At 38.3% G+C, this 12507-nt stretch overlaps 1 protein-coding gene across 1 annotated transcript in view; it reads left to right on the forward strand.

Moving 5' to 3' along the window:
- Positions 1 to 12507, forward strand: part of si:dkey-215k6.1 (transmembrane protein 132C) — a 322194-nt gene that overhangs the window by 254936 nt on the left and 54751 nt on the right. The window contains exon 8 of the mRNA XM_042488311.1: positions 8280 to 8423. Coding sequence (XP_042344245.1) covers positions 8280 to 8423 — 144 coding nt within the window. The remainder of the gene's footprint in view (positions 1 to 8279; positions 8424 to 12507) is intronic.

The raw sequence follows: 12507 nt of genomic DNA on the forward strand, positions 1-12507 counted from the left end.
GAATTTTCTTCTTACCTGACCTCAACATTCATCTGCTTTTGTTGGAACTTAATTGATACTTAAGCACACTTATTCTGATTTTTCATTTTACATCACATCTTTTTTTTTTTCTTTTTTTTTTTTTTATTTGAGTAAGTGCTACTGTTGCATATTCCCAGATATATATGCAAACTGTGTGTCGCTAGATTGAAATAACACCTTTATAAAGTACATAAACCAAGTTTATGTCAATGTAGCAAGATAACTGGACTTGAAACAACCTCAATTAATGTGTTAACCCGGCCGCGAAAGTGGAATTGGAGCAGTAACATGCTGAACATCTGATTTGCGCACGTGCACACCTTCACTAGCTTTATTGCTTTATTAATGCCACATCTAATGCAATAAAAAGCATACATGAATACAGACATGTAATTTATTTCTCTGGCCTTCTGTTGTGGCCTCTCCGCACAGATGTGTGTTACGTTATCTTTAAGACTCTCTCTCAAACTCACTCATGCACACACATGCTTTCTTAATGTTTAATTCTCGTGTGTTTGTTCTCTTTTATAATCGGATGCAGATACATAACAAAACTTGCTTGCTTGGAAAGCTCGGAAAAGATAAGATTGCAAAAGTGGTATAGTTAGAAAGAGATTCAACACACAGAATTCAAATCAAACCAATGTAATAGGAAGGAAAGAGTATTTTAACCACATTTCTTGAAATTCTTCCTTTTCTTCATATATGTCTTACACAGAGAGCAGCACTAATGCTCATTATCATTCTGCCCTGCTCGCTCAAATACTGTATATACATTCAGATGAATACAGTATTTAGTGTTTTGCTGCTTTGCCCCTGGTCAGACACTCAATAAACCATCTGATTACACTGCTCTCCCTCAATCTGTAGCCCATCTTTATTGCCCTACTTATGTCAAGACATAAGGGAAGATTTTTAGTAACATAAAACTTTTCTCTTCCTGTCCTCTCCCTCATCCTTGAACTCTTCCGCTGTTTTTATTTTCTCACAATGTCTCTTTTGTAGTCTTCTTCTTTCTTCTTTGTCCTCTTTTTTTTTGATGGTTTTCTTCTCCTTGTCACTTTTTGTATAATAATAAAGGTTATAAGCAGTTAAGAGATCAACAGCGTTATACATTTAACATGGAAAATGGATAACAGCGAAGGTGACGATGGCAATTGGCCACAGCGACTTCAGTGCAGCTTCTTCCTGGACTGATGCAATGTGTCCTTTCCTACTTGTTTGTGCACACATGTACATGTGCACACAGACAAATGCAAATGGTTATCACGTAAGATTGCCAGGTTTGGATGAAATTTCCTGTCTGTTACTGGAGGGCATTTGTCACTTCCTGCTGTAAAAGCCACTTACTCCATTAACAATTTTCTCAATTAGTTAATTGATTAATTCATCAATGTATTAAGTGGCTTTAATGCGTTTTTACATCAATTTGTTTCAGCATAATGATTGTGGAGTTTGCTACACACGTTTGTGTTTGTGTATGTGTGAGTGTGTGTTATCATCTCAATGACAGGCGTGTGACATTGCCAAAGGGACAGGGACTGATTAATTGATTGCTTTTAATTTACCACATTGTCCGCTGTAGGTATACAACACAGCATTCAGCATGTAATTGTGTAGAACAAGTTTATGTCTTAACAAACTGTGATTTTTTAAAATGTATCTGTTTTTTAATAGACAAAACAGACTAGCTCCCTCTGACTCCCTTTGCACCCAATTGGGATGTCATCAGCCCATTAAATATACATTATCTGTGGTTTTAAGGCACATATGTATGGGTTAAAAGGGGCCTGCCACACCAACTATTAGGTTCAAAGGTGTTATCAGACCATTAAATGGCCGATTGCATATTCAACATTGCAAAATTTTTAGGTAATTCTTCCACTTTTGTAAGGTTTAGGCAATAAAACTACATTGTAAGATTTAGAAAAAGAAGTCAGCATTGACTTTTGGTTTGACATGGAGCACACACACTCTCTCCTGGGTGAAAGTTCTGTGTTTGTTTGACCCATCCACCACCCAACCCTCCCACCCCATGTGAACTCTCTCTCTCTTAAAAATACTTCCTCCTTTGCTTCTAGCATAATTGATATGGTCACAAGAGGTCGCTACCAAACAAAAAACACGAACCGCCTTTTGATGGCCTGATAATGGCCTTCTGAACCTAACAGTAGGTGTGGCAGGCTCCATCTCAACCATGTCTATGACGCTTGTAATCAAAGATTTTTTGATTTTCTCAAATGTTAACTTTTAAATAACTTAAAAAATAAAAGAAACCGAACTGATATTTGATTTGTTCTAATTATATTTTGATTTGATTTGATTTTGCTTTATTGTCAGAAAAAAATCTGAAGTTTGTCTTGTGCCCAGGATGTCAGCTGCTTCACGTAAATACAAAACATTTTACATAAAAACTTAAAATGAACAAAAACAGTAAAACTATACAAACAAATTTCTACAAATCATTTTTAGAAATCACAAACAGTGGATGCAGTTCAATGCACTAATCTCTCCGTATTGCCTTCAGTGTTTGACTCACACACTGAGTGTGTCAAGGCCGTACTTTTTAATAGGTTGACAGACTGAGGCACAAATTAGTTCCTCAATCTGTTAAATCGAGTCTGTGGAGCTCTAAATGGCAAAAGCTGATATTCTTCAAATTGCGCGTGAGAGAGGTTGGACATCATAAAAACATCCAGAGACAACATTCTTTTGGTAAATGCAGTTTGGAAACTTGACTCAAGCGTTTTGCTGTATAGTCCAACATTTACCTCCCTTTAAAATGACTATAGGGCATGATTATCTTTGTCAATTCTGCTCAAATCACACAACTTAGAGATCTGAATTCATTAGAGGAGCACAAGAAGCAGCCTGAGGCCACAGTGTTTATGTTATCAGACGGCGGTGAAAAGGTCACAATGGGAGCGCAGGGAGAGTGAAAGTCGTATATGTTCCAAGCAATTTCCTCCAAATGAGAAACTTGACAATTTAAGGAATGAACAGAGAAGTAGATTGGGTAGATATGTGTATGTGTGTGTGTAAATGTCCCAATGCATTTACCGGAAACACAGTCATAGATTAGATGGCACTTTGATTTCTGCGTGTGTGTGCAGAGGAAAGAGAGAGCAAGAGACAGAGAGAAAAAAGAGTGATAGAGCGACAGAGAAGGAAGAAGAGACAGAAAGAGAACTGCTTACGTACTTGTATTGTAAGTCACAGTTGGAATTGAATTTGTACAGAAGAGCAAAAAGCTCCAGTTTTTTCACTGTCAACTCTTTTACAACACTGTGTGCACGTGTGCTTGGCATTGTGTGTTCGTGTCTGCGTGTGTGTGTGTGCGTGTGTGTGTGCCTGTGATGGGTGGTCTCGCTCTAGTTGCTTCACTTTAAATCGCACACACCTTACAGGGCACACAGACACATGCATACATGCATGGATAAACTTCATTGGGGAGAGAGGCTGTTTCCTTGACTTCACTTCTCTCTGCACTATGCACACTCAAACGTATTTGTCAGTGCGTACAGGATGCATATGTGTGTGTGTGCGCACACACACACACACACATTTATTCTTTCTATTGCTCCCTATTTCTTTCTATGACTCACTCATGCACATGCCCACACACATGCACAAATGCACAGGTGCAGGAACCTACATGAACTCAGATTCATTCATACATAGAAATACTTGACACACAAGACCTCCCCACACACACACAGACACACACACCTCCTCTGAGCTTATCGCAGTGCTGTGTGGAGCAGCTTTTGAAGGCAGTAGGGAGCCAGTTGTTGACGAGCCACTTAATAATTCCCTTGGACAGGCATGAAATTCTTCCCTTTTCTCTCTCTGTCTCTCTTTCTGTCTCCTTTGCTCTCGCTCTAATATTCTTCCTCCTGCTGTGTTTTTATCTTTTTTTCCCCCACTTTCTCTATTTTTCTAATTTTCTGCTTTTTCACTCTACTTCCTTCTGTCTCATCTCTTTTTCTCTCTTTTCTCTGCTCTCTGTGATTCATCTTTGTATTTGCTAGTAAACTTAAATTGTTATTAACATTGAGGTTAATAAGGCACTTAGAAAGACAGCCCGCTTGTAGAGTTAAGTACGAGCTAATAAGGCAGGTTTTCTGCACATGCATGGACCTATTCTCTCACTGTTACCTTTCACAGAGAATACAGTATAGTGGTTTCATGATTTGGTTGATTTTCGGTCTATTTGAGCTTGTGCTGACACTTTGACGCCCTCACCTACGTTCTCTCTCTCTCTCCCCTCTCTCTTTCTCCCTCTCTCCCTCTCGCTCTCTCGCTCTCTCCTCAGGGAGTCAGTTCAATTATAGTTAAACATGAATATAATTCAATTATGTTTCCATCCCTATTAGAGATGCCAAGAGATGCAGAGCCAGTTAGTGTTCAACCCAGGTCGGACCAGCTGACTTGTATAGGGTTCCCAAGGTTGTGCAAAACCTTGAAAAGTTATGGAATTTCACAAGCCCATTTCCAGTCCTGGAAAAGTCATGGAAATAGCTGAAAATCTTTTAAAGTTTTGGAAAAATTCATGGAATTTTATTATGTGTTATTAAATTTATTGCTATAGTAATCTTCTGAAAACAACCTTCCACGGCATCAGCTGTTGACATAACGCAGTTTTAGTTGCCTGCATATGTCGTTTCAGCATCGACATTGTGGTGTGCAATAGTCACATCGAAGGACGTACAGTGTCAAGTAGGTTGAACTAACTTAAACAAATCATTTGCTCTTTGATGCAAATGGAAAACACAGACATTTTCATTTTCCATGACTAATACTGGTTAAACCTTCCCCTTTAAGACAGGTTACATGTATATGTGACATATTATGGCAGCAAGACTCTCTGTGTTCATGTGTTTACAAAAGTACCATAACCATACCATAGACACAGTGAAGCACATGCTTTTCCAAAATGGAAATTTTATTGTGGGTTCTTGAAAAAGTTTTGAATTTTGTCCATGGAAATATATGGGAACCCTGCATGTATTCCTCTGAATGAGGTGTTAAAGCACAGTCACACCAAAGTGGCAAACTAAAATTTAACACTTGTAATTCGAATTCAGTTTTGAAAATTTGGTTCTAGAAACTTATTGATGTAAGGACCTCTCGCATGACTGCTTGATAAACTACCAGAGCTGGTAACACGTTCTCATCCTAGGTCATCACATATAGCAATGCTGCAATGTCAACAAAAGCATATGTGTAGGATTACGCAACAAAGGTTGAAGTGGTCAGGTTTAGGCAGCAAAAGGACATGGCAACCAACGCCAGGATGTCAACAAAAGCAAGTGGTTAGGTTTACAAAAGGCATCATGGTTTAGCTTGACATTCGTACAGGAAGTGAACACCCGGCTTGCAGGTGAAAGTCCAGGGTTTGTTGGCCCCATCCACAAGCACTCCTGAACGCTGTAAAGGGACCTTTGTGCTCTTTATGTTACCTTGTTGTGAAGACGTATCCTTTGTTTCTCCATATGTTTCTACTTTAATTACTTCTAATTTAATTAGAATTTTGTGCTTTTTGGCCATTCCAACCACCATACCTGATACATACAACGCCTTTGTCCATAGCGCCTTGATTCAGATAAAGAAAAAGTCCAAATACTGATAAAACAATCTAAAGGCCATTTGAATTCAGCTGAATTTCTAGTCAAGGAAGAAGCTCAGATTTAAGGGTTTTGCAGGAGACAGCAATACAATACATGAAACTCTAATAACTCATTTTTTAAGTTCTCCACAGAAACATGTTTTTGTTGTTGTCATTTCATTGGCCTGTGGTGTAGATAACAGTGATGTAAAGACGATTTTATCTGTAGCACCTCTATATGCTGCTGCCCTGGGGATCCACACACACACACACACACACACACACACACACATTTTTAACATACACATATAGGTTACATACTAACGCAAACACATTCACTCTCCCTCTTTGATTTTTATCCCTCCATCTGCTCTCCCCTCCTCGAGGCAGAAGAAGAATCTTCCTGTTAATTCGTCATTTTGTTTTCTCGGCACGTCTACTTTCTTTGTGCCCTTCATCTTCCTCTCCTGCGCTCCCTCTTTCATCTTTTCCATGCTTTTAATCCTGTTTGTCCCCACTTCTCCTCCTCCTTCTCCTCACCTGTTTCTCACCTTAAACCTGCAGAACTTTGTCCTGCCATGTTATGTATCTACAGTGTCTATTTCTGATTTCAGGCAATGCTGAGCTGAGTGTATGAAAGAGAGAGGAAAAATAAGAGAATTATAGATTAAAAAAGTGTCTTTGTACATGTTTGACAGAGAGCTCTCATTACGTAAAGGTCACAGAGCGGTGCATGGCAGAGACAGATAGAGCACGTGGCACCTTGTCACTGATCACGATTGCGATTAAACCTTTGAGTTTGTGTATGTAAAGTGTGTGTGCATCACAGATCTTATTAGGTCTATTTGTGTTATGTGTGTCTGAAAGTGTGTAACTCTACGCTGATGTGCTATTTATTCTTTATTTGCACATTCGTATGTGTTCTAAGCAAATATGTGTTATTCCTCCACCTGTTTCTGCATATTTATGTAGGTTTTTACACAGTATGTGTAACTGTGTCTGTGATATAACATTTATTACATATGGCAGTGTTAATGTAATATGGGATTAAAACACTATGTTTGAAACCCATATACCGGAAAAAATAAATGCACATAGAAAAGACCATTGCACCAAAAATTGATAAATTGATAAAAGTGATATTTAAGAGCTCAATGAAGTTTTCTGGGTTGAGCCTTGTGGATAGAGTATCAAACAAATTGCACAGCAACAAAATTGGATATATATTGTGAAAATGCATCAGATAATTGATCGCAGAAGCAAAGATGTGATCACCTGCAACACTGCCCCACCAATTCATTTTGAAAGAGCAGCAACTCAGTGACAGACTTTGGTATTTATGGCAATGGCCACGGCTTTTAAAATTAATTTAATTAATTTTTTTTTCATTTAATTAATTAATCATCATATGACCCATCAGAGTTATATGCCGTGACCTTTGGCCAGGGCCTGACCTAAAGGTTGGCAACTTCTGCAAAACTTCCTTACTGTAGTTTAAGTTCAAACAAGCTCCACTTTAAAGAGTTAAAACACTAATATGATATGATTACATTTATGAAGAAGTAGATTTTTCTCATGATTTCTCTGTGCTTTACACAAGAAATATGGGAATCCACAACTTTTACTTAGTATAAAGTATTTTTGACATTGTTGTGCAGGTATTTTTACTTAAACTGAATTCAAGTGTGACAAAAGTGCAGCCTTTTTGCAAGATCTGAACATTTTTCCTCACAAAGATAAATATACAGAAACACACATTCTCGTTCTCCATTTAGAGATTTTGGACTGAAAACATTTCAATGCAAACTGTGTCTGGAGACACACAGTGAACCATGGACAATGTGATACATTTATTCTGCATTTCTTCTTCATCTTCTCTGTTGGCATCCTGTGCGCTCAGCTGAATTCCACTAGAGTCAAATAGCAGATACACACAAACATCCAGAAACAGTGGGCCCAGCGAAACACCCTGTAATCAGGCTGGTGTGTGTTGGTGGTGATAAATGCCCCCTTGGAAACTCAATGCCAAATAATCAAGATTGACGCCGGCACACTGTGCACTGAGGTGTGTGTGTGTGTGTGTTTGTGTGTGTGTGTGTGTGTGTGTGTGTGTGTGTGCTATTTTTGTTGGAAGGATCTAATCAAATGTAATCATGCTGATTACATTAATCATGAAGTTTTATAATCACCTCTTTTCTCTCTCTCTCTCCTTCCTTAAAAACTCTCTCCTGGTCTCTGTTACTTGTGTATTCTTTTCTCTCCTGCGTCTTTCATCCACTGCCCCTCGCTCCTGCCCTGTAGGGACTTTCCAGCTCCTTATATGACATTGTTACCAGCCGTGTTTCATACTGATGCCCTCCAGTGGCATATCATACCTCTGCGAAAGGTGTCTTTTTGCATCTTGTTTGACATCAAAATCACTGCCAAAGCGACAGTGTTTGATGAGTCAGGGACAGTTTGACTCTCAAAATACCATTTTTTTTTAATTAAACTTGTGAAAACAAAAATTCTGTAAATAATATATCGAAATATCTTTTGCTTCTTTCAGAAAAAGTGTTGTATCATAACTTGGTAGACTGTAATAAAGTGGCAACATGAAGAAACTGAGGGTTCAAGAATTATTTTTCTTTCTTTTTTGTTCTTTCTGTAGGACACAGAGGTGGTGAACACAGCCATCCTCACAGGTCGGCGTGTTGCGGTGCCCATCAAACTGGTTACCGTGGAAACCGATGGACAGGTGAGGGAGGTGGATGACTCAGTCACCTGCAGCTCAACAGATGTGGACGTGGTCAAGGTACGTGTTCAAATTACACATTAAATGTGAGGATTATATCTGAATTTAATTCTTATTTCTACCCTCATACACACACACACACACACACACACACACTCTCACACACATACATATTAAGACACACAAACTCACTCCTATACAGTATGGGGTTGTATTTATAAAACCAGACACAACATCCATGCACAACTTTGCCACAGTTCATGATCTGAGGCCCATTATTAATAACTTGAGATGTTTTTCTAACTAGATACATTACACAGTTAAATTCGAGATGATTTCTATTCCTATGCTTTGCTGCCTGCAGTGCATTTTGGGGAAGTCGGTAAAATAAAGCAGTTGCTATTTTGTTTTGTGATTGAACATGTGCCAAAGTGAAAAACCGGCTCAGGCAATTCATAAAATGTCTTAAGTCATGCTCTGCCAGGTTGGTGAAATATGGATTAAGAAATCATTTTCTCAAGAGTTTGAGAAACACAAACAGCGTTTAAAGAACAGGGAGGAAATCACAATAATTTGAGGAGGTAAACTCCAGGGTATTTTACACAGCAAGGGATCCATCTTGAATCATCAGTATAATCTAAAATCTTGGAGGATTTGTGTTGTTCTCTAATTCACTTTGTGCAACAGAGCATAATGAGACACTTATCACAGTGTGCAGGCATTTTTTAATCTCACTTTCTGTTTACTAAATGTCATATGAAAGTCCCAGAATTGCAGATACTGTACGTGGAAAACTCTGCACTTCTTGGCCATAAAAAGCAACAGATTTGTTTTGTTTGGGCTGGAAGAAAATATAAAGCTTATTTACATTTGGTTTATTGTTTTGGTAAACAGAAATAATATAATGCCATAAAAACCTGCTAAAGAGTTAAACAGAGTGCAGCTGTTAGATAAACTCTATAGTTTACTCTAAACCTCATCTTCATCTATATCTTGGGTAAATGATGTTGACTTTTCAACTTACAAACTTTATGAAAAATGCTCTGGTAGCAGGTTGTATAAGGAAATATGTATGAAGGCCTTCTCGTCCAGTTGATTAAAAGTGTCCTGTGGCGTTTTCTTGTAAACAAAGTTTCTGTTTACATTCAGTGTTACTCACCAAAACACATTATGTGTATCCTTGAGGCCCAAAGAAAAATGCAGTGAATTTCATTTCCATTTTTTATTTATTTTGCAAACCAGCATGGTTTCCATCCAAATTTTTCTGCTTACAGTCTTCTTCCTCACGGTCTTTACATTGCTCCGTTTCATGGTGAGCTTCCAAATGTGGAATATTGCAAAACTATTGGCAGGAAAGCAGATACAGCCCGTCCCAGGGCGTCAAATGCTGCAGCTCGGTCAGGGGCCATCTGATTCCAACAGACAAAGAACATTTCATTTCTAACTTTTTATTTAGTTTTTAATTATTTTTTTTACATATAAAAGAACATTCGGTAACATAAGGCAATAATTTAAATAAACAAAAAAAACAGAAAAAAGTAACATTTCAAAGTATAAAATTCAATAATAAGAACACATCAATAACATTTCTGAGAGATATTTTGTCATATTACAATATATTACAACAAACCAATCTACTTGCTTAAACCTGCAGATACAGTGTAACTTGAGCCCACCTTTCTGTAAATGTGTAACTTTCAGTTGCAGAATTGCTGTCTTTTGTTCAAATGTGTAAAACCTTTAGAGTCTTTGCATCCACTGGGTTATAGTTTATGTTTTTGCATCTCTCCAGTTATCATTTCCTTGGCAATCACGAAAAGTACCCTAAGTATATACCTCTAATATGTGCTATATCTCTCGCTAGGTATAACTGCTAACAAAATTTGAATGGGTCTGACGGGACATCTAACTCACAAAGTACACTGTATGTGTCCCGTGTGAAACGCTAAGTATTTTTTTGATATTGTTGAGTAGTTAACAACAAGTGACAAATGTGTAAGGTAACACACACCACATCACGTACTCATTACCTTGCTTATGTTGTAAAAAACATTTATTTTATTCCAAACCAAGATTTTTTTAGCTTTCTTTTTCACCTTCCACGTAACCTTCCAAAAAAGAGCCACTTTTAAGGCCATTATCTCACCAGTAATTTGGTTAAAAACAATAGCTTTGTTTGCCATAATCCTGGCACGAAAAGCTGCAATGTCTTGGTAAAAACATTTGCTCTTTTTGCCAAAAAAGCCACAAGACAAGCAGCAAGGATTGCTACAAAATTCCCATGTTTTTTGCCTTAAAAGCTGCTGAAAACACAGCAATGACTCGCCAGATCAGTTCTTTTGTTTGTTGGTCAGAGGTCAGCAGTGGTCTGCAGCTTGGCCTGCATCTTGCCTAGATGACATCCACCATCCCCTCTTTCCCTCGATGACGAAGCCTGCTCATATGTTACCTCACTTAAGAACCACTTTATGAATCAAACATTCAAATGTGATGTATTTGTGGTTTGCAGAAACATTTAAGCCAACATTTACTTCTGGTGACTGTATTTGTTTTGTATTTTTGCATGAGCTGGACCAATTGAAAAGCACCTGAAAGATGTTGATAATGGGAGACAGGCATTAACTTTACTTTTAGTTCTGAGTATGTTTTTAAAGCATGCGCTTTACATCTAAATGGACGGCTTAGTATTTGGTTGCACGAGTGAGGGACTTGTAGCAGCTTCGGTCTGCCAATCTTGGCAAAAGAGGCAAATTTTGTCTGACACCTGTGAGATATTGATGCCTTGGAACCTCAGCTCAGGGCACGTAGTCCTGGATGTGCTGCGGCGCTGGCTCTCTGGATTGCACTTTACAGCTGTCATAGTGACTCAGTGACAGCTACAGCTACCTGGAGCTGTACCCCATGGGTGCTATTGTCAAACAGCTGTCTGTGTTAAAGCTCCCTCTGTGCGTGTGTGTGTGCGCGCGTGTGCGTGCATATGTGCGTGCATGTGTGTATGCGTGTATGAGGAAATACAAGAGAGGAAGTATCTGTCAGATCAAATGTCAACAAACAACAGCAGTTTGCAAACACTTAATCACCACATACAAACAAACCAACACAAACACAATCAGGACAAAGGAGGACTTAAGGTTGCTAAAGAGTTTACCCAGTGGTGAGTTTAGTTTCTGCTGCAGTGCTTCTCGTAGTATCTGTGTGCTGTCCTAAAATGTATCTAAACTTTATGATTTTGCATTCCCCATTTGAAACTTTCTGCACATTTTATATAAAAGATCCTCGGAGATTTAATAATTTATCTTCAGGTAATGGATGCTGTTGTCCAAAGCACCTTCTGTTAGTTGATGAAAAAGGCCTCAATAGTATTTTACTAATTCTGTCTGTTATTTCTTTGCTTTACACCAAATCTACACACTGTGTAGGTAGATTTGTTGGACGCTTAAGTGATTCTGAGGATCATTTCTTTCATTTGAAACCCCTTGGATCAAGCTTCACTGATATAAATCATGTCTGACGCTGACACATCAGTAGGGTAAGACAGCAGTTTGTATGTATGTGTCCACCTCTACACCTAAATTCCCTGGTTTCCAGGAGAAATAAAGAAGAAACGGTGTAATATATATATATATATATATATACATATATAAAGGTGACGTGAGGTTATGAATAAGGCAGAGTTAAACATTTTCAGCTTGTAAATGTAGCACTTATTCCACAGTTGTATGACCTCACTTTGCTTAATGTATAAGAAGAGAGTCTGAAGTGAAGGGACAGAAATGACTAAATATCCTGTAAGAACTAAAATTGGTCTGACTGTGAGTCCGAACACAGATGTTCTTCTGCACTGATGCCACATTAGTTATTTGTAACAAATGAAAACAGACGGCAGAAATACACCAACTCTCAGAATCTGATCAATTAATAGAGGCGAAAAGATTTGTCTGAATGTGGTCTTTCCTTACTTAAGGGGACAGTTCACCCCAAAGGAAAAACTTAATATTTTCCCTCTTACCTTTCGTGCTGTTTATCAGTTTAGATTGTTTTGATGTGAGTTGCTGAATGTTGAAGATATCGGCCGCAGACATGTCTGCTGTCTCTCTGATATAATCAAACTAGATGGCACTCAGCTTGTGGTGCTCAAAACGCC

The sequence above is a fragment of the Plectropomus leopardus genome, chromosome 6, assembly GCF_008729295.1.
Source record: "Plectropomus leopardus isolate mb chromosome 6, YSFRI_Pleo_2.0, whole genome shotgun sequence".
Taxonomy (NCBI): Eukaryota; Metazoa; Chordata; class Actinopteri; order Perciformes; family Serranidae; genus Plectropomus; species Plectropomus leopardus.